Source organism: Prinia subflava, chromosome 2 (assembly GCF_021018805.1).
Source record: "Prinia subflava isolate CZ2003 ecotype Zambia chromosome 2, Cam_Psub_1.2, whole genome shotgun sequence".
Classification (NCBI taxonomy): domain Eukaryota; kingdom Metazoa; phylum Chordata; class Aves; order Passeriformes; family Cisticolidae; genus Prinia; species Prinia subflava.
The window spans coordinates 39,639,134-39,663,018 of record NC_086248.1 but is presented as its reverse complement, the minus strand read 5'-3'; the positions used below and the strand labels follow the sequence as shown (position 1 = coordinate 39,663,018).

The 23,885-nt window shown below is 38.2% G+C and overlaps 1 protein-coding gene across 6 annotated transcripts in view; it reads right to left on the bottom strand.

Annotated features, from left to right (window-relative positions):
- KLHL32 (kelch like family member 32) overlaps nucleotides 1–23,885 on the bottom strand; it is a 141,241-nt gene that overhangs the window by 25,229 nt on the left and 92,127 nt on the right. For 5 of the 6 annotated variants that reach the window (XM_063389688.1, XM_063389686.1, XM_063389685.1 and 2 more), the window contains one exon: nucleotides 18,124–18,339. The exons of the other annotated variant lie outside the window; for it this stretch is intronic. In XM_063389688.1, the coding sequence (XP_063245758.1) occupies nucleotides 18,124–18,339 (216 nt within the window). The remainder of the gene's footprint in view (nucleotides 1–18,123; nucleotides 18,340–23,885) is intronic. 6 annotated transcript variants of the gene reach the window in all.

Sequence of the window (23,885 nt, the reverse complement as noted above, 5' to 3'; positions counted from 1 at the left end):
GTTGGAGTGTTGTTTTTTTGTGTTTTGTTTATTTTAGCAACAACAAATGGAAACAAGTTTTCTAAGTATTTAAAATAATTAATTCACACTCGCTCATTAAAATAACTGGAAATCTTAATTATAATAACCTAGTGAACATCTTAATTTTAGGAGCAAACAAAATTTTTAATATGGAAACAAAAGTAGAAAGATGCATTTTCCTGGACTGAGATCAGATATGTGCAACAAAAATGACCCAATTTGTGTGTGACAGTCTGATGATGATATTAAATCAGGGGAAGAGAAAGAACTACAAATCTCGTCTGTACAGTTCTTCTGTTCCTTAACAGAAGCAAAAGTTTTTCACCAGAAAAAAAAAAATCAAATTAATATCTTTGTATTCTTAGCATATTGGAGAGTGCTATATACCTGATCCTATTGATTTTTGAAGCCAAGAAGAGTCATGAAAGCAACACAGTTACTGCAGCAATCACCTTAGAGCACCACCAAAGGAACTTCAAAAAGCAAAACTTGGACTTTACTAGTTTGGTCTTTGAAACACTAGGAATATATATTTTGGCTGTAAACTTAATTTTGCCTTTTATTAGATTTTATCTAACTCAGCAAGTCTGAGGTGTTCCAGACTGGGACCTCCTATCTCAAAACCACATTTCAGTTGGCAATTGTCAGCAACACCCTGACTCTTCAAATTTCAAGTACAGGAGCAGAATCTACGGATAAATCAGGACATTTACCAAAGCTCTGAAACAAAGTCCACTGAGGGCTATAGAGGAAATTTCACCTAATCTAAAATAAACAGGAATTTCCAAAGGGCCTGAATTTGGATGTCTAAAGGCTCTTAGTCATCCTCTGTCTCTACAGGCTACAAAGGACAAAATCCAGGGGTTTTAGGACATTCATTTAAGCACTTTAGGTAGGATAAACTAAACTGGTCTGTATCATCCATTTAGGAAGAAAAATGTAAGAATCGTTGCTGAGGGAAAAAGTCCCACCACACAACCAAACACACACACACAATTTTTCAAAGCATGAGTTATGCATGAATATTTTTAGAAGTTAGCAACCATGTAGCGCAGCCTCCAGACTCACCCTGCAATTTTATCAGTCCAGTACTATCTTACAGTTGTGGACAGCATGGAAAATAAGTGTCTCTAGCCTAGATGCAAGAAACCTTAAAGATAGAAATCTTTTTCTTCTTTTTATTTGGAATTAAAAATGTGCATAAAAATAAGACTCTAATGAGCTGCATGTGGAACAATCAAAATTATGAGGTATTTGCATTTCTTTTGCACTTTGAGCCAAACAGCTACAAAATCATGCATATGATTCTCTCAATCTGAGCACAGTAAATATTAATAATCTATGAATCAGCAATGAAATGCCTTTTGCCCCTGAAACCTGAAGAGAGACTTTCTAACTCAAAAAGTTCCAGTACAGTGACTGAGACCACATTTACAAGGCACTGAGCAAAGGCATAGGCGTGTAGCCTGTGAAGATAAAGCCGTGCCAACCCCCACCCTCTTTACACAGAGACATTTTTAAATTACCTGTTTGTCAGTTTTACAAATGTGTGTCTATGTAAGCAGCTCCCTGTGTGGCGCTGCGTTAGTAAGCAGGCGTGCTTCCATTTGCACATTTGGATTCTACGATCAGAATTAAAACATTTGCTCTGTTCAGGGTGAGCACATAAACAAGGGTTTAAAATTGTCCCTTTTTTTTTTTTTTAATGTGAAAAATGAAAGAGAAACGTTCCTCTAGATGTATTATGCCTTTGGGCTCCATGTGAGGGAAGCGAAAAAAGACAGAGAAAGCTACTGTGAAGGTCACAGAGTGAAAGAACTTCCTCAGGGCACAGAATAAATTAAATCCCAAGGAAAAAATAAAATGTGATTTCCAGAGTGTGAGGCACAAACTCAAAATGACAATGATTGACAGCCAAACTATATCCGTGCAATATCGAAGACTGCACGTTCTCATTTACCTCAGTGTAGCCAGCAAGCGCCCATTAAACATCCGTCTGATGCCCAAATTAACCTTCTTGGCAAACTGAAAGAGGCACAAACTATCATAATCAACCTTTCATTATCACAGCAGCCTCTAGTTAAAGGGTCAGAATAATTGTGCCATCAGAGCCCTGATTGTTTTCAATCAACAGACGACTGGAGTGACAGCTCAGTGATGGAGTAGTTTGATGAAACCGCACCAGGCCTAATCAGAGCAGATGAAAGGAAGGCATGATTGGTGCAAATGAACAGTCGTGCCTCTCTTTTTCATTTACAATCTGAAATTACTCTTAAATTTATGGGGTTTTTTCTCCCTTATGAGTACCTCTGAAAGAATGTTTGACTTATTATGGGTTCTGACAGTGCAGAGTTATAAAACACAGGTAGGGTTTTCAGCCCAGGCTTTAAGTGGGTATTCAGCATAATTTTAACAAATTCACTCTTGAAAAGCACAAAATGACTAAAGACTTCCAATGACCTAACCTTTCAGTGCTGTTTGATTAGCAGAACAATTTATCACAGTTCACATTCTTCATGATAAGAGAAGATTAAAAAAAATGGGCAGGGATCTCTTTCAAATGTTTTCTCTTAGCCAATATATTTATTGTATTATTGCTCTCCTGTTCTCTCACACACACACAAAAGAAAAATACAAATTAAAGAACACTGCATTAATAACCCTTTTCCTCTTTGAATGAATAATAGAATCCAAGCAAGGGTTTGTTTGGAGATGAAAGCAGAGACCAATTATCATGCCACTGACAGCATCAATATTTAGTTTTCTGGTGGGTTGGGTTATTCATTCCCACATTTTAAAGGATGGGAAATTAATCAATCCCATAGGTGTTTCTTACCTTCCTCATCAGCACTGATTCAGCGTGTCTCACAAGTGAACAAGGGGAAAAAAAAAGGAAAAAAAATGTAGGGGCTGCTTACACAAAATTTGGAAAGAATGAACAATTCAGATTTCCTGCACCTCCTCTGCTGGGTTCATTTCTTCTCCCAGACTCACCCTGCTCCACCCATATGACTTCTTTTCACATCCTTCTGCAAGGAAGGTGAGGTAAATAATCTAATTAAATTGTACCTCTGAAAGAAGCAAGTATTTCAAGTAGTGAGTGGCAAATCTTTTGTTCTGTGATCTTGGTCATCATCAGATGTTCTCTAGTTTGTCAAGTATTACAAAATTTATACCAATGTTTATGTCAGCATACCAAAGAACAAAAAAGCAGCCTAGAAGCCAAGATTAAGATTTGTCTGAAAGAGGAGTGGATAGAGAAGTTTGACCCAAACACTAGAGGCTTCTAAGAAGTGTAATGTCCTGTATCTCTTCTAACACTACAGGAGGGAAATTTTACTTCCTTAAAAGTTTGGGACTGTAGGTAGAACATTTACCCAATGCCCTCAGCAAAAGAAGGTGTAAGCAGGTTTGCACATCCTTATAGACACACAGGATGCCATTTATAATTACTGAAGTCTATATTTCTCCAAGTACAAAGACATTATGTATGATATATATGTGTAGTGAACTCTTGGGAATGAACCCAAAACATCCCTCACCAACCAGTGAAGAAGGGAAGTAAGAGTTTGGGAAGCTGCCAACACGTGTTCTGTTGGATGCAGCAGAAAGAAGACTCCAAAGCAAACATTTATTTCTCTGCATAAATAGAGGTGTCTCAGATTCACATTTCCCCACCAGAAGGGATCACTGGACACATTCAAAAATCCTGTCATTCTGCTATTTGTCCCCAGCTCCTACCCAGCCAACTCCACACTATTGCTAGACCTCTGCTTCAGCAGTGGCACTGGCATTGTGTACACAGGTGCCCCTGAAGTCTGTTCCCAAACTGAACACTGAGATCACAGCTGGCAGGAAGGCAAAAATATGCATCCTTCCAGACCCAAATATTATCACTGTGATGCAGTCAGACTCTCAGCTTCACAGATGGACAGGGCTTGGATGACTGAGGGATTGGCTCAGGCAATAAAGAGGGAAGCCAAATATAAATGAACTGACTTCAGGAAATACACAGTCCCAAAGGAAGATTAAAGAACACCAAGGTTCATTATTTCTGGAGAGTGAAAGCACTTGTTAGAGTATGTCCTCCTGACCCCTGATCAGGCTCCACAAAGCTGCAGTGGATTTATCCAGAGTACTACACAGGGAATTCCTGGTCTAAATAAGAAATGCTCTATCTCTTGGCTGGTTTGGATTTATGTGATATCATGGTGACAACCTGCAACTTTCAAAACATGAGTCCTGCAGTCTGTAAGCTACTTTGCAAGAGGCAGAAATTTAATTTTGATCTTTCAGCTGAAAAACACTGCAGCAAGCAGAGTTATTGGTCAAAGTCTGTAGCACCAAAATCATGCATTTCATGATATTATGCCATAATTAAAGCAGAGGCAGATACTCCAGGCATATTAAAAAAAAATACAAAACTTCACAGAACTAAAGTGAATCACAATGTATAAAAAATACTTCTCAATTTTTCTCAAATGCTGGTAAGATATATCTCCTTAAAGGATTTAAGCAGTAAAGCATCCATCACCAACTGCTGCTAGACAAAAATATTGTCCTGCACAGTGTTTCAATCAGTGCAAGGAGGACAACACAACCTACACATCTTTGTCAGATTTCCGCCAAAAAAAAAAAAAAATCATAATCAAACAGCTCCAGGAGTAACAATTTTAACACCTGTATCTCCGTCTCAGATATTTTTAATAATTGTTTCTGCACAACATCCTTATGAGAAAGAGAGGAATTCTTTATCCAAAGACAAACTCTTCACCAATCAAGTAGAGTTCCCTGCATTGTCAGTTCAGAGCTTTACTGCGAGTTTCCTTCACCCCTAGTGCTACACAGTTAGTGGCCTTCAAAAGGGACATTATTTTATGAAAAAGGTTTGTGAGAAAAACAGTGCTAGTTTCATTATTTTATGTATGTGCTTCCCATGAAACACATAGAAAAAATGCCAGTTTTATAATAACAGTAAATAATAGAATGCATGCTTCCACAATTATATTCACTTCTTTTACACACTTCCTCCATGTCTTATATTTACTGGCCATGAGAGTAAGAAGTTTACCTAGAAGACATTGATTAAACTCAATAAAGATATTCCATCTTTTTAGATTTACAATAAAATAACTATGATTGCAAATCAGCTTTACAAAAGGCTAGCTGAACTACATTAATGTATAACATTATATATGCTAAGTAATCATATTAAAGCAATGAGTTGCTATAATAGAAAAATTGAACTTATCTCCTGGAGCTCAAAGTGAAGTAAGGTACAGACAGAAGGTAAACTCTCAGCTGTTGTAAATTATCACAGCTCATGAAAGCTTGCCATTTTACACCTTCTGGGGAATCTGAACTTCAAAATTATACAGAACATTCTTTCCAAGTATCTAAAATCAATTTATAAGCAGTAAAACTCAGGCTTCCCCAAGAGAAGTTTACATTTCAACCATTTTCTCAAAATGGGAACTAAGAGAAAAATTAGGTCTCTTAATCAGAATCTTCTATCCCTCAATCCATCCAACTGAGTCTCTTTATTCTGCTACAAAACATCCCATGGAAATTTTGGTGCTCATGCCACAGAACAAAGACTGGTGATATGCAGTATCTGAAAGTGAGGACAGAACAGTTCCCTAAGTATCATCTGCCAAAATCTCATCTACTTGAGATATTTTTGCAGCTGAAAAGTGCATCTCCACACCGGAAATAAACACTGCATCCTTTCTCAATTTTGGAGCAATAAAGACAAAGCTGTCCCACAGTGTGCTTCAGGAGAAGCTTTTGTGTGATCACGTCCTCAAGCCATGGAGGAGTTTCCTCTACAGTCACCTGGAGCTTCTCTACCAAGGCAGATTGACAAATGTGCTTCTCACACCTAGCTGGTTCTTCCACTGTGATAGAAGAGGCAAGCAAGGCCCTGTGCAACCCCTCTCAGTGACACTCCACTTGTACAAGTGCATGTTTAAAAGCTGTAAGAGCTTGTATGCAGCTCCTACTGCAACAGACTTCACAGCTACCCCACTACCCACAGCCACTCTGTTTCCCTGTGCCCTGCAATGGCTGGCACACCTGGGAGCCTACACACATAAAATAAATGAGCTGGGAATGATCACACTGGAAAGGCTCTACTTATTCTGGCAACCAAGGCAAATTTTGTTTTAGCAAGATCATCAGAAAGGAGTGTGGAAGGTGACAATGCAAAGCCAACAAAACCAGGGGAAAGCAAAGCAATAAAACTAAATCCAAAATATGGCATCCAGACACTCAGTCTCAACTTTTTCCTTTGAAACATGTCTAGCCACAGAGAGTTAGAAATTACAAGGAAATCTCCTCATCATAAACATGTTGCATATAGGTAAAACTGTTGTAATTTAAATTTTGGGGGGTCCCCGGGGGGGGGGTCCCCCAGGAGACCCCCGGGTCCTAAGGTTGTGGGTGTTCCCGTGCTGGCAGGCAAAGAGACTTCAGACGCCGGTGGTGTGCTGATCAGATGAGGGTTTATTCAGAGTCCCACTCCAGGCAGGGAGCATGGTCCTGCGGGAGTGGGGGAAGGGAAGGGGAGAGGGGGAAGGGGGGAAGGGAAGGAGAGCATCCGGAGGCCTCCAGGGGGAGAGGGGCAAAGCGGCTGAGACCCCTTGCTTTAGCATTCTTATCACAGAGGTTCAAAGGGGCACGGTAACATTCTCCAGCCAATGAGGTTACAGATACAGGATACTGCAGGGAGGATACAGACTTGGGATAAACCATACATTTCCCAGGGGTGAGCTAGAGCAAACCATTTCCATAAAATGCAACCCCACAAGTCACCCTTTTTTTCTTTAAAATGTGAGAAGAGAAATATGACATATGACAATTAACAATTTAAAAATGAAACAGTAATTACACAGTTTTGCAGCATAAAACCAAATACAATTGCAGTAAGGATTATGTTATACTGTGAACAGTTTATCTGACTTTGTAATTGCAGTAAACGGGCTATGTGAGTTTATATTGCAAGATTTGAAACAAATTAACAAATTTGTTAGAGCCTTTTCAGCGTGACTGGCCTAATAGTGTCTAATCTTTTCCAACTGGCTTTTCAGCTCACCACAGCCCCCAGTTTTAGGCTGAGGCGCTGACCTTGCTCCCACTCTAGGGACAGGAAAACACGTGGAGTTCCCCGGGCTCCACACATGGCCTCAGATTCTCCAGGTGGCCTGCTGCAGTTCCCCCACTGGGGCCGGGCAGGGGCAGTGAGGAATTTAAATCAACTCAAGCTGCCACTGATCTGCCACAGGATCCCGTAAGGCCTGAACAGCAAGTCACCGACACTCATGGATCTGAGCCAAATCACTCCTTTCACTTCCCAGCTGGTTCAACCAAAAAACCTGCACTCTGCATGCAATTGTTTACATTCATCCATATGTACCCACTGGGGATTTTTTTCGTCTATACTTGCACCAGAAGTGTCAGGGACCTAATCAAAGACCCCCAGTTTTAGGTCATCAAAAGAAAAACAAAAGAAAAAAACCTACAAAAACCGTCAAATACTTTCTCAGACACCATATCAGGTTATCAGTCACCCTCAGAACTAACTGAGGACAGCATAAACCCAAAAGTGTTACTGATTCGATAGTCTACCACTGAATCGCGCCTTACAAGAAGACAATCTAAAAACTGCTTCCCTTGGATCTACCCTTGTGACCTGAAAAAGCCTCTGCTTTCTGAAACAGAAAACGGGAATCTGCAATATGAACACACACAAAAACTAGAAAGGCATAATTGTAAATCGCACATAAAACCTTGCAAAGGGAAGGCCTTGTAAAACCATGGCCTGCTACTTTGGCTAAGCAGAAAAGGACTATGAAAAAGTGACCCAGCTGAATTAGAGGTAGAAAATCAAGTTATGTAACCATTGCACGTTCACATCGTGGTGTATGGTGGTTGGTTAAATTATGTTTGTTATGATTTAAAACTATGTAGCTGGTAACGAGTTAATTGTTTAAAAGGGTCTGGTTTTTGGAATAAAGCAGCGTTTCTTTGCACTGCCTGGGGACCCTGCATCATCACATCAACATTACTAAAATGTAGCTTTATAGGTCCATAAAACCTGCCTCTCTTCAATAACTGGGTTGTATGGCAAGAAGCTCTGAGGTAAAAACTTCTTGCCATCCCATTTCAAATGCATCACAAAATGCTCAAGTTAGGATCCTCCAACATTCGTTGTGATGGTAGAACCAACATTGCTAGGTGCTTTATATCTGATAAGTTTTTCTGAAGCTGCAAAGAACAGAAGCTTATCTCTTCATAAACACAGCTGTTTAACTAGGGCTCTTAACTGTGATTTGATTTCAGTTTAAGGAGATTAGGGTTTATGATAGCATTTATCTTTTCTGAAACAGGGTAAGGACAGAGAACAGGGGAGGTGGAAAAGGACCTACCCTCCATCGTTGCAAAATCTAGAATTGCTCATTTTTATTTTTCAAGAAAACATTCAGGTTGGCATCAAATGCATTGAAATTTTACATAGCCACATTTAGCACTAAAATAAGTTGCTGGTACATAATTAATAAGTGGAAAAGACAATTTTCACCATCTGAAACATACTGTTTTTACTGTTATTCCTCTCTTGTTATTTTTCTCTCTGAAATATATTTTACAAGTGTAGCAGCTCACTACAGAGGCAAGAATCTACAAGCTTTCATCAGTAAAAAATTGTTAGAAAATGAAATAGGCACAAAATTGACAAAATTCTATAAAAATGCAATTCAGCTCTGTGAAAATTAGTCTAAATGGTTCTTGAATGTAAAAGGATTCCTATTCCCTTCTTCCCTATTGTTAGAGTATAATTTTCTGGGGATTTAATAGGCAAATCCAACAAATCACAAAAAAGTATCATTTTCTATAATAATCTTTACAACAGCTATACAGGACTTGTATGTCATTAATATCTTTGGTCACACACAAAAACGTACTTCAAAGTATATGCTCTCCTTAGCTGATTTATAAATATGTATGTGTTCAACACACTGTGCTACTACAAAACCACAGACATCGTTTTCCAGCCAAAATCACGGAACAGTTTGGGTAGGAAGGCACCTTAAAGATCACCTAGCTCCAGTCCCCTTTCATGGAAAGGGTCCATTAGACCAGGATGCTCCAAGCTCCATCCAACCTCACCTTGAACACTGCCAGGATGGGGCATCCACAACTTGTCTGGACAACCTCTGCCAGTGCCTAATCTCCCTCACAATGAAGATTTTCCTCTGTATCTCTGATCCAAACCTATCCTTTTCCACTTTAAAGCCATTTCCCCCTGTCATATTACTACATGCCCTTGAAAAACATGCCTCTCCAGCTTTCTTGTATGCCCTCTTAGACACTGAAAAGCTGCTGTAAAGTCTTCCTAAGGCCTTCTCCAGGCTGAACAACCCCCCCTTGCTCAGTCAGTTTTATTGACTTTGATTTAATCCTGACATGATGGGCTTCAGATTAACTCTGCTTAAACAAATGTGTCCTGCATTAATTTTTCAAAATCAACTAATTGTTCTAGGAAAGCTATTTCTACCAAAAAGTGACTTAAACGCTTAGAATCACATTTGTAATTGCATTTGAGATCTCAAACATATCTAATGAATTGTGAATGTCAGTTTCCCCTCTGACATTCTCCCCCCCCCACAAGATTAAAACAAACATAAATTTATTACATAAACTGACTAAATAATAACTGAAGCAAACTGCAACACCTGTAACTGCTAGAAGATGAACCTTGTAAAATTATGACCTATACAGTTTCCCTCAAACATTTAAATAGGCTCCACCCTAAAGGAGCATTTTGAAAGCTCTTCAGCAGAGATTTTCACTTCAGAGACTGTGATCTTTCGATCTGTCATTACTATCCCACATAGACCTCTAGCTTGGAAGCCACTTCACAGGAAAGCTTCTTAAGATCTTTTTAACAAGTGTATTTGTTGTAATTTCTTCCATTTCTCCCTGGCACCAGGGAGTCCAACGTGATCAAAGGAGTAAAAGGAACCCTTTGTCACAAGACAAGGAAACCCCCAGCTCTGCAGCTCACTTGCACGTCCAGAAGCTGCCAAGAGAGTCCCAGTTGGAGTAAGAAAGGCTGTGCAGGAGTGACACTGCTTTTCCATCTCCGTGCCTTCTCACCTTTCTGGAGCCACAAGTGTCCTGACCCTGGGGTGGGAGTGACAGCACAGGGCAGCAGCTAATGAGATCTCAGCAGTCATGCTGAACCAACACACTTGTTAGCAGGTCTAGACACACGAGTGCGACTTTACTACATCTAACTCGGCACACTTTGGGTGTGCCCAGAACCAGATTCCAGCTATCTTAACACACTGATGACCATGTGCATGGTTTCAGGAAACACAGAGTTCAGTTTTCTTCCACCACCTTCTTTGGCTTTGTGGTTACAAATAAAAGTAATGCTTCTATCAGCTCCCAAAGGAAAATTTTTTTAAATACAGAGCTGGGAATTCTCAGAAGAGTTTCAAATTTCCTATCATTTTCCAAAAGCTTAAATCCACTGGAAACAGTGTTAAACAGCTTTACTAAGTGTTGGGAAAGATGAAAGTTTGACAGGAAAGTTTCACAGATCTGTATGCTTGGCAGAAGGCTCTTTGAATGTGGAACCTGAGAGCAGAATAGAGGTGGAAGCAAGTTTTGATATAGAAGAGTAAAAGATGTCTAAATTAGGAATTGCTGAGCCAGAATAAAGAAAGCAAAGCTTAAGTCAAGCTGGAAGGAGGTTTTATGGCTAGAGCAAAGGATACACTGACCACAAACAAAGACGATGTTTTTAGCAAGCAGAAATAGGTCTTAGGAAAAGCACAAGATACCACAGGCAAACAAATATGCTGATGTAGCAAGTAGAAAAAAGGTCTAGGAATTTTCCACTGCAAGAAAACAGAAAAACAATTTTAAGCTTAAACTGTAACATACTAACTCATGTGGTTGGATAGTAATGCCCATAATATGGTAATGACAGTAGTTATGATAGGCTAGGAGTAATGGTAAAAGTATTGTGTATGATGCTGATTGGTTGTTATGTACTAAGATGCTCAGCAATGAAAACTATATAATGCATTGTAACTAGAACTAACTCGGCTTCAGGCTTGCCTAGAAGCTGTGGCTGGCAGCTTTAGGCCTGCCTCTGTTACCCACAACTACTGTAACATCTTCTATACAATACACAGCATTTTGGAGAGCTGCATGTTGTCCCACATCTCTCATTCAGGCTCCTATAAATAAGATTTTGAAAGAGTAAAGATGATTAACATTTATATCTCTGAACAGAAGACATTAACTAAGATAGTAACAACAGACTGCCATATTTGATCATCCATAATATCTGTGGATTTTAGACTTTATGTTATTTTCTTTATTTTAAAAATTGATGTATATTTTCAACCAAATCTGGATTTCAAAACAGCTTCAGCAACCTTTTTTTTTAATGTAACCACATATATCTGCATGTTTGTACAATTATACTTAAGATAATCTCCAACAGAATGCAACAGCCAATACAAATCCCCCACAGCAGACAAATTCAAACACAGAATGCAGTAACACAGAAGAAGTCTTGCTGTGTGGACACCTAGGTGTCTTTTTCTGGCTTTCTAAATCAAAACACCCATCCTCTGCTTAGCTGAAGAAGTCACCTAAATTCAAGAGCTGTGCGCACAGCAGCCTTTGTAAATACTGGTGTGATGCTCTGTGCACTTCTGAAGGTAATCTGGGATAAATAAGTTGGGCAATATTACTGCAGGACAGCAAGACAGAAGTAATGCTCTCTAGTAATTTTCCAGTGCTCACAACAATAGCAGCAAAATAATAAAGTTTTCTGATTGGAACTGACATGTATCAGAAAGAAAATTGCAGTTTCCAGTTGCTCCCAACATCGTTTTAATACTAAGAATGGCTTTCTACATTGTTATACTTGATAAATAACAGTAAAAATATTAGCTAATATTCAAAAAACAGAAATCCAAAACTTAAAAGTTCAGAAAAAAAAGCAGATATAAAGTTCACAAGATATTACTATAAAGGACAAGATTAAGAGCCTATTTGAATTAAGTCAAAGCAGACAAAGGGGAAAAATGTTTCATAAAATAAGGGAACAGTGCCAACAGGGACAGCATTCATTTTCCCTGTAAGCCAAAATGCCATTACTATTACAAACGACACAGAAATTATATCAGGAAGATAGTGTGTGACCTGAGGACCTGAGCACATCAGCTGAGTGTGAGTTTCTGCTGCGTACATCCAATGCTTTCCCTTCTGTATTCTGCATGAACCCTGGCCAATCTGCAGTTCCAATGGACCTCCCTGCAAGTCTTGGGCCACAACTGCCAGCTTGGCCTACCTGTAGCAGATGTCCTACCAAGAGTATTGCACATCCCTGTACTTATAAAAATTAATCTCAGCCTGTCTGGAGAGATTGTAGGGAATACACCCTTGCACAGAGTCCATTCAAGTGAGATATCTGTGCTTAGAAGGACTGGACTAAGGACAAGGAAACCTGCAGCCTGTCACAGGTGATGTCTCCTTACTATTATTTGAGGCTAAGTGTGCAATTTTGCTTGCAGCCAGTCATGAAACACACAGTGCAACCATCACAGATGTAGTACGCTGGATACCAGCATTCACAGGTGACTCTGGCACTTTTATGTAGACTTTCAAAAAAAGGCTACAAAAAAGGAAGGTAAAAGCACAGCAAAACACGCATGGGCAATAGATTAATTTTGTCATTTAGTCTCACCAATTCACCTCAGCCTTGCTACGCATCAAGCCTCTTTTTTCTCTCCTATGCCGTTCTTGATGAGAGGCTGACAGCCACATTTTAGAGAGGTAGTTTTCTGCTTAGTGGGTAAATACCCAGTAGGAACAAGCATTAGAGTAGACATTATTTCACTTATTGCCCAAGAGAGCACTTAAGCTTATTTCTTGAATAGCAAAAGGCTAATATACTGCTTAAACACAACATTGATTACTGAGATGCTTTCCTTCACATATATTTTATGTTGTTTCTCATTTGGCAGTAAAACTTAAGTTCACATTTAGCAAGGCGCTTAGGCCACATTTCATTAAAATATATATATACCACTGAGAAAAATTACTTTTGGTCTCTCCATATGAAAAATTGCTCTGCAATACCAAAAGACTGACAGAAAAAAAAATCAAGTACTGCTCTGAAGGAGTGGCAAGTTTGTACCAGAACACGACAACCCACTTCAGAAACTGCTGTTCTGCATAGGTGAACGTGTACACATTGGAGATGTATGGAAGATGTGTTTGGATCTGTCATCAGCACAGAACTGTTCCTTCATGGCAGGCTACCACAATATGTACACCATAAAATTTCCCACAGCACTGAACTATAGGATTTCTGCTGAAGAATAACTCTGGCCCTTCACAAATGCCATCAGGAATTACAAAAGGGAGCTCAAGTGTAAGAAAAGGCTGTTGAAAATAGGGCACAGAAGAGGATAAACAGGACTATAATAAGAAAACTGGATTTGTAGACTTATTGTTTTTATAACAGATACATTAAAAACTCATATTGATCTATAAGACGGCAGTCTTCTTGTCCTTTATTTTTCTATTTATTCAAGCAAAGACACTTCTCCAATACAGAGACCAAACTTTTTTTTGCACATCCACAGGGATAAAAGGAATAACTAGTCTTAGACTTCCACATATGGAACATGTACTTCATGAACACAAGTTCAGAAGTTACACACAAGAAATTTAGCAGGGCTAGAATGTCTTAGGAGACTAGCCCTGGAAAAGGCACAACACGTTAGCATGCCTCCTAGTTGAATAAACCACTCATGCAGTTTTATCTACCAGTTTTTCCTAGATTGCTTGGTTATCAGTTGATTACCAAGAAATCAAGTAGCTTGGCAAAAGAAAAAAAAAAAAAAAAAAAAGAAAAAAAAAAAAAAGAAAAAAAAAAAAAAAAAAGAGAAACCAAAGAAAACCAAGGGAAAACTTCCAACCTTCACTACTTCTGAAGAAATAGTGACAAATACTGAAATTGATCTGCTTTTACTGTTAGCTGTTTCAAAATTATATGTATCATGTTACCTACTTATATGTTAAGTAGGTAACAACCTACTTAAACAGTAGCAGAGATGGAAGAACCTAATCTATACTGATCTCACATGAAGATTTTTTCCAAATATGCCTTAAGAGTCCATCTTGGATCAAGTGCAGTACTTAATACAGAACCATTTAACAAATCTACTGCAGGAGACAGAATAATCCAGTAAATATTTCTCTCTGTAACCATTAGTATGATATTTGAAATATGAATACATAAGCCTCATGACACTGAAGTTTCCAATTACAAACATAAGGCATAATTAGATCATACCTAAAGCTAACATTAGTTTTTTACTTAAATCTTTGGCTTCCTTTTGACTTGCTGAGGTTCCAACAACAAGCCCTCTACCGCTATATTTCTCTGGCAACATGTTCCATCTTACAGGGTTGGTTACTTTTTCAATTTTCAAGGCAAAGAATTCACCTGCTTCCTTGAAGTACAGCCAATGAATCTTTCTTGTAATGGTCCATTATGAAAAGATTCACTTTTCATTTCACGATAAACTAGACATTTATGTCCTTGTCATGACTGCTTCCTGTGGAAAAAAGAAGGGTGCTTCACAGGTCTTGATGAAGAAGAACAAACCAGAAAACGTAGTTTCTTTACCTCCACCTTCTTCATGATTTTTGCCTTTGTTTTCTTCTTTTTTTTTTTTTTTTTATTTAGGCCTTTTTCCCTTGTCACTGACTTAACTTTATGCATTTTAATGCAGCTGACAACTGAAAAATTTCTTTTATACAAAAAAATATTTCATAAACTCACATGCCAATAAAATGTAAAAATCAACATGAAATCAAATCTTATGTCAACTAATAATCGTAATTACTGGATTAGCTTACCTAAGAAAGACCTGATTGAGGAGGCTCCTAAATTGATCCAATTTCATGTCCTACACAGGCTTTCTCATGGGCTTTTTGCTTTTTACTTGTTTTAAGAAATACATCAGTACAGTCCTTGTCTATTGTCTCCACTTAAAATAAGACACATCAAGCCAAAGAGTCTAAAAAAATCCACAGGGATTTCTATAGAAGTTGGCATTAATCCATATCCTAGCACACTGCCACTAATATTACCATTTAACTTTCTCAAACTTGGCTTTTTCACAGTTATATTTCACCATACTCACTAGAACTAGCCAGTTGTGAATTGGTAGCGTAGAAAAATTCAAAGTATGACAGGTAAGAGCTGCAGTCACTTCAGTTTAAATCATATTCAAGCATCACCCCATGTACACATTTTGATGCACCAAAATAACCACCTTAATATTTTTGTGCACTAGGATCAGATCACCGAGTGGACATTGGGAATTCAAACTGGCATAAAAAACTGTGCTCTGCAGACAGTGGCACCCTTTCCAGAGCTTCTCTGAGGGAAGCTTTAATTTGTGCTTAGGGCTTCATAGCAGCCCTACTAGCAAAGGTGCCTTGGGGACATGCTGTGACACGCAGCCACGTGTGTGTGCAGAGGCCACACTACTCACAGGTAGGACAGATAAATCAAATAGTAGCATCCCCTCATCAGCTTTTCTATTATCTGCCCCACTTTGTGCCAATTTCCTCCAGCTTCCCCAACACCTCTTGCTTTGCTGTTCTTCCTTAAGACATGGGATGGGGATTTGTCAAAGTCAATGAGCACTTTATTACAGTGAGAGTGCTCAGTAATGAACAATTCAGCAATTTAATGAGATTCTGTAGATCTGTCTCCAGCCTGTCCATCAAGTTTCACTTCTATAAAGCACCCTGACACTAATCCTCTGGCATACCCAATCTTCACCCTGGGCTGAATATTAGATTCTTCCATGGTATATTGCATTACCACTATAACCTTAGCAAAAATGATGAACTTAACTACACTTGAGGCAATATAGCTGGTCTGATTTGATTTTCCTCTATTGGGTTGACTATGAGGGAATTACTTATTTACTAAGATAAAGCAAGAAACCAGTTTCTTATTGCCTTCTGAATGCCCAAATTGGTAAATATTTATATGTGTCTTTTAATCCATTCTGGGGACCTGGAATATTTATAAATATATATTTATTCCTGGTTTCACAAACTGAATTAAAAAGATGCATGCACATTTTGCCTGCAGCACAAACCTAGTTCAAAAAAATTCTTCGGAACAGCATTAGTAACCTTTAGAGAGGCAATTATGATAACACTTAAATGGACAGTATGGAGTTTGTTGTCACTCAGAAAGCAGCATATTACCTACAAGTATCTCTCCCCAGTATGACCCTGCAACAGAAACAGAGGCTTTGTCATATTTGCTTCACGAAGTGTTCATTGACCAGAGTGTACACAGGTAAGAAAATTACTTCTGAGTCCAAGTCTTTCTTGCAGAGCAGGACAGTTAGACAGGATTTAAAAACTCCCATCTCCCAAACATCATTACAGCAGGCTACAAAAGGAATATTACTGACTGAGTATTAAGTTATGCTTGTATGCTTCCCACAGAAACTCTTCTAGCAAAAGTATACCCAAGCATGTAGCTAGGGGATTCCACTGGCCCTGCAGAGAAATGATGATGAAACCAAATCAGCCAATCACCCATGCTCCATGCATAAACTTGTACAACAAAACTTGTTCCTGATAAGGGGAATATGGGCTAGGACTCCAGAGTAGTGCCTTAAAAACCTAAACCAAACACAGCCCATCATCATGTGTAGTGTACTGCAGGTTATGTTGTACAGGCATCCTCCAGAGACTACAACAGGAAAAAGTCAAACTGTGTTTTGGTATTTGCAGAAAATATCTTCTTTGTAGCATAGTCCATAAATCTAAAGCCTCAAAAAATATGCCTGCTACAATACTGAAGGGTTATGTTACATCTTCATACTGGTTTTGTGGTTTGAAGAACTGAACCTGACATTTTTATTTTTTTAAGAATAAATATTTTATCCTGCATGACATTATTCATCCACAGAATATGAAGCATATCACTGATGGATACACACTTTACACTTTGAGAAACTGAGGACATCTACATCTAGTTATCTCCTTAGAATAAACCAAACGATAAATAGATAAATAATAGGGGTTGAAATACAAATCAATCTTCTGAATCAAAGTCTTCTCTGTTGGACCAATATAACCCACTTCCTTATAGGAATGCACAGGTTTCTTATTAGCGACTTTCCTTCTACCTTGAAATACATGGAAATACTTTCCTCTCTAAAGCATGACAGCAAAAAAGAAACAGAAAGACATCTTTGAGTAATCAGTATTACAGAGGCTTCCTTCTACGCCGTAGTGAATTTTTACAGACGATGGAAACATTTCCAAGGACAGATTTTGGTTTAGTTTTTGTGTTCCTTTAAATAGGCTATGTGTTTTTCTCACGTTAGGTTTTTTCCCAGCCCATGGACACTAAAGGTCACAACACAATGCTCTTATCTTGCTAATACTTTATGGCTAGCAACCTGGTCCTTTTCTAGATCTAGCTTTTAAAAAGGAAGTGATCTCAGGCTTCGTGCCACAAACCTTCCATTGAAGTCTCCACTCAGAGCAGAGCTGCCTGTGTGATGATTCTCTCATTTGCTTCAGGTAAAGTCAGCTGTGGCGGCCCAGACAATTTCAATGACTACTGAAGTTACACAGCTAGATTTTCCAAAGTGAAAGAGAGAGAGTGCAGAGGCAGGTTTGCCACCAGAATCATGGCACTAGCCTCATCAGAGGCAATTATAATTGAGTTGCATGCATCAGGCATCTCTTCCCACCAAAGAAGCTGGATCTGGAGGAAAATCTCTGGCTGTATTTAAGTAGCAGAAGTTAAACAGCATGACAAATTTCTCTTTCAAACAAAGTAATTGCATTAACACAACACAATATTTTTAGAATTTCATTTAGAAATTTCCCTCAGTTGTTATTCACAGTTTTTCTCAAGTGCATATTCTCCCTAGAGATTGCTCCAGGGTTTCAAAACAACAGACTACTGCTATGGTTTATGGAGTGTTACACATTCTGGTTGTTCACCAATCTCCTTACCTGCCAGATTTGTTCTTCACTGAGTGAAGTGAGTCTATCGCTTTTAAAAACCTCTCGAAGAAGACAGTAAGGGAGTGCCAGAACTTCCTCAGGATGACTCTTCAATAGCTCAGAGAGATGTTTTACTAAGAAGCCAATGACTGCATTCTCCAACAAAGTGAGGTTGAAAAGATCCGCAAGCTTGTACAGGTCCAAGTAATTAAAACTATTTAATTCCTAAATGGATGAAGCAAACAAAATACAGGTCACAAAAATATCCCCAACATGAAACAGAGAATATAAAAATCCACAGGTCTCGGGTTATTCCTTTGGAGCTGTGGAGAAGGAATGCAATATAACTTGCAGTTAATTAACATAGCCTCATTCAAAATGTATATGTGTCACCAGTGCATATGTAAGTATATATGATAGTACTAATTTATACTGCAACTCCTAAGGTTATATATGCATAAAGCATCTGTAAGAAAAACAGATTAGTACATAATATAATAAGCCATTATGATTTACACTGTAAGTCACGAGCTCACAGGAGCTAACAAGTGGATTTAAAACATGTATTTTTTAACGACAATGGTTTGTTACAAAGCAATTGTTTGTTCATTATTTACTATTTAGATTGAACTAGAGCACCTGTGTAGCACAACTTTTCCTTCTATGAAACCTCACAAAATACAAGATACTGAGTTACATTTTATTACGTATGAACTTTTCTTCAATGAACAAATGAACCCTTTTTTTTTTCCCCCAACAACTGCCATCAACATATAGTGGATGTTGGCCTCCTACTCCTTGTCCCTCTCCTTCTAGCAGCTGAAAATGTGAGGTGACCAAAGCTACAGTAGCTCAGGGCAGGAAGCTTTGTCCCTCCTGCTAACAGATGACCGATATTTATGGGCTAATGTTTTCAACTGGGCATCCCTCCTGAACTAGTATCTAGACAACTAACTACAGCCATACCACACTGCTGCCTTCAGGGAACAGGCCAAGAACTCACCTCTATTAGACAAAAGTACCCAGGGCACCTGGGAGATAATCATGTTTACCCAGTTTCTCCGTTCTTGCTGCATGCTCACACCTCCCTTCCTCTCTCCTCTGCAATCCTGGTTTTCATCTTTCAATTTCCCGCACTGCTCCCTATCAGGAGCCTTCTCCTTGACCAGCCCCGTGTGCGAGAATGACAAGGAGCCTCGTCAGTCTCACTTTGCTGGTGAGTTAACACGGGGACTGGAGCAAGGAAGAGAAACAGACGGAATGAAGCCAATTTCACTTTCACCGCTCTGCCGGGTGGAATGGCAGCACCAAATGAAGCTGACAAGAAATCCTGTAAATGTCAAATGAGCTGCACGGCTGGCAGATAGAGCAGAGCAACGGGGAAGATGGGAAAGTGCGAAGAGGGGTTTTTTTGGAATGTTTTATGGACTACATCTTGAACGTGTGAATTGGGTGCCTGTCCCGATGACTGTGGAGCCGTTTATGCATATGCAATGGAGAGTGGAGAAAGGATTTTTTAACCTGCTTAGAGGAGTCAGTACGGGAGGAAATGGAATCAAAGTCCTGTGGAGGTTCCTGCTTGTTACATAATCTCCCAGTCTGAACAGTGCACCTTCCCCAGCAGAGTTGTACACTAAAGATAAATCCTATTCAATATCTACTTAGACTTCTGCATAAGAGTTTCCCACGGTTTTCTTGGAAGAACAAAGGTAAGTTCTTTACATTGTCAGAACAAGCACTAACAGCCATCATCCCAAAAGCTACAGCTATTCTAGTGTCAGCTCCTCCTCACGCTAACAGAGGAGGTAAAGATAAATCTGCAGTTGCAGAAAGAAAGAGAAAAGAATGAATTTTACATGAGAAGTATCTGGTCTATGTGCTTGCTTGGTGATTTAGTATCTTCAGATCACAGATGGCACCTCGCAACCCCACTCCTGTGATGGCCATGCAACGGTGGCAACAAACACAGGAGTCTAATCAAAGCAAACATCACAGTATTTGACAAGCAACAACCACAGTCTATTGTCCCTGGTTCAGAAAACTATCTTTTCAAACAGCACACTGATTGAATAAATCCCAAACGCCAGTAAGAAATTTAGAAGAGCTCAGTGTGCATTTATTGAGCTCTTTTGTGGTCAATGGCTATGTCCAGGGAGATAAATAAATAAATAAGTAATCAAGCACGGTGAGCTGAGCACCAACAGTCCCACTAAAATACATGTCTGGTTGAGAAGGAGAGGTGGCTTTTATTAGACTTCAGAGGAGGAAAATACTGTCAATAACATAATGGAATCCTTATTAAAGAGAACCAGTAATGAGACACACAAATGCAATCTACCCCTGAAAAATCTTCACATTTTCAGTGAAATCTAAATGACACTGGTAAGCCTTCCTTTTAGGTTTGGATATTTTTCATGAGCTCCAAACTCCCCTACCCTCTGAAATCAACAGCAATTGAAGTTGTTTTTATAAAAGCTGTCTTACATTTGAAGAAGTCAAATATACTTATGGATTTATAAAAAAACCTCACCACTTATTTATACTGCATGTAATAAGTTATTTCAGATGCTTATTTATGTATGTGTGTTTGTTTATTTATTATTTGGGTTATGTGTTTACTTATTTTCATTGCTAAGCTTCAGATGATTTTTGATGCTTCCTACCATAATGTGTTAGTCACCTGTTGAACTTTCAGTCTACTTCTTAATGAATACTGAAAGTGTGTTTTGTTAGGCCTTGGCCTGGAATCAGTAATGATCATTTCGGATTTTGCAAGGTTAGAGTTGATCTACAGGTTTGTATTTCACAGACAAAGAAGCAAATGTTGCATTAAGGTTTACAAATGAAAATCAAGATTATGCAGAACTATGCACTACTGTCTCAGTTATGATCCTAGAGGGCAAAAATGTCACACTGAGATTGCTCAGTGTATAATCCAGATCACATAATTTTGCTCTTATAAGTGGTAAAACTTTCAAAAACAGTATAAAATGAAGTATGTAATGTCCATAGTAAGAAAAATGCACCTTATCTTCTAGCTTTAAAAAAAGTCCCACAGGAAGGATCAAAGCAATCACTGTCAGGTCAGTCTGATTTGAATAGATTTTTCATGCTAAAACCTTAATTGAAATAAAACCTTTGATAAATGGTGAAACAGGCTACTAAACAGGAAATTTAGTTGTGGTCATAAGCAAGAGTACTGGCAGTCTCTGCATTCTACAGATTTTATTACATTGCGCAAACTGAGCAACTACAAAATTTTGAGTGACTTTCTTGTGGTACAGTATTACAGTATATGTTCTTTGAAAATATGCAGTACAAACCAAGCTTATGTAAATTTTTGAAACTTTTAACCCCTTTTTTCATAAACTTTTATCTATATGCCTATAGATATATCTATATCTATAATATGATGCATGTTACACTGCTGAAACACATTCAGGCTAAGAATGTATGTATAAAACTATAGATACAGCACTTAAAACTAAGTTGAAATAGTTCTGAAATCTCACAGTAAACTTAAACCAGTTTAGTAAAGAGGCCAAATTATTTATCAGTGTCTGCTTCTAAAATAAGAAACTACCTTATATCCTATTCATCCTACTTAGTGTGCATCACCCCAGTGAAGCAAGAGAATCTATTATTCCACACTAAGGGTCTTCTGATTCAGTAGTATCAACCTTTGGATGCCAAACCAATTCAACAATGAGTTGACATTTAAAAGCATCATAAAAGAAAATATGTTCTACAAACAAACATAATCTGAAAGATAACAATATTAAATATTCAAAATAAATGATGTGACAGTGTGAATATTTTGGTACAGAGATGTATTTTCATATAGAGATATGATAAATTGTCAAACAGGAAAAATAGATATAAACATTGTGTTTAAATTGCTTCCAAAACCATCTTTATTGGTTCATACTTTGAAGAATAATTGCCTTGCACAAGCCACAGAAAAGGATGTAACAGATTGATAAATTAGAGTTAATCATAACCAAGTACACAGCAGACTACAATATACCTCTATTCCTATGCTGCATGTTATAAATAGCAGAAAAAGCACAAGGAGAACTAAGGGGAAAGAATGCATTTCTTTATGACCTTATTTGAAAGATAAACTCCTTGGGGAAATACAATTTATTCAGATTATCAAGACCCTGCTGTGCAAATCTACAGTCTGGGAGCACACTACGGAGATCAAACAATATTTACTTTATTCTGTTGGGTATAAAAGCTTTTAATGAATGCATAATTAAAACAGCAAAAGTATATACAGCTTTAGAATTCCACTGCCAAGCCAACCCATTAATATCCAAAGTACCGTAACCAGTTGTAACTCCACCTGCTTCCTATTTAGATTACAATACTGTTATAAATCAAGGTATTAAATGACTAGTCCTGCTGCTGTAGCAGAGAAAAGTTGCATGGTGACGCTATTTCCCCCATTTCTAAAAGGGGTTCAGCCTCTTTAAAGCAAAAAAAAAACAACCCCAAGTGTGAGGTCTCTAAGACAGGGATATAGCTATTCAAAATCCTTAAGCAGCACAGGTCTTGACCCTATATCCTCAGGTTCTCTGCCACATTACATACTATGAACCAGCTGCACCATTCAAAAAAAAAAACTTGAAAAAATCATAGCAAAGATGGACCCTAAATAGATAAGGGATAGTAACAAAATGAAAAATTGTAATGACAAAAATATACTTACCTTACAACAAAACGGATCAACACAATTTTAAGATAAAAGAAATCCAGTTCTGCTGGTTCTACCCGTTTCTTTGTATATCAAAGGTTTTAGTTCTGCAAAACCTCACATATTTACTTAAGAACTAACAGATCATGCACACACTCAACAGCAGAGCAACAGACAAAAACATTTCATAATAAGCATAAGCACAAAAAGTGTGTTTTAAATCTTATTTGAAATTTACCTCTGTTAAGCACCAAAGTCATCCAGTTAAGCCATGAAAAGAATTTTGCTGAAGCCTGGTCACAGTTGGCCGGGCTGGAACAGCTGGCTCAGAATTTTTCAATGTATAGAAATCATTACACTTATTATAAAATAAGTGCAGACTGCAGACGTGTTTATAGACAAAGTAAAAGATGGCTTTGTAAGTGACTCATTTTATACAATTAATTTTTCTGACAGATCACTGCTTTCTCACCACTTTCTGTAATTCTTTGCTTTTGTTTTCTCCTTTCTATGAAAAGTTAATTTGCATCCTTGCTGCTAATTTAAAGTAGTCTAGAGCTAAGTAAAAGATCAACAATATCAAAACATTTCAGCCCTATTATTTTTCCTCTACCCTATGAGAATTAATTTCCCTTATCACTTATTGTTTCTCTATATCTGCTCAATTTTCAGGTTTACTCCTGCTGGCTGGTGCTACTGAGAATCCTCTTTCAAGGATTCTCTCCTCACAGAGAAGGCCTGTGAGCTTCATAAGCACAGAGGAAAGACATTCTCAGATTGCTCATGTGATGACACAAATGTGTGGTCTTCAAAAAAAGAAAATGAAACATGCCATATGTAAAATTTAAAAAAGCAGACATTTTCTAGAAACTCAGTCAGATTGATCTACATTACAAAATAGTACAAATATCTTCAACTGCCAATTCAATTAAATATTTTAGGTGACCCTGGTTATAGATATCTTTTATAATCTGCACACACAATTACATCTATCATGGAAAGAAATAAAACAATGAAGTATTAAGACTATACAGTTAAATTTTCATGGTACCAGTGGAACAGGTACCAGGTA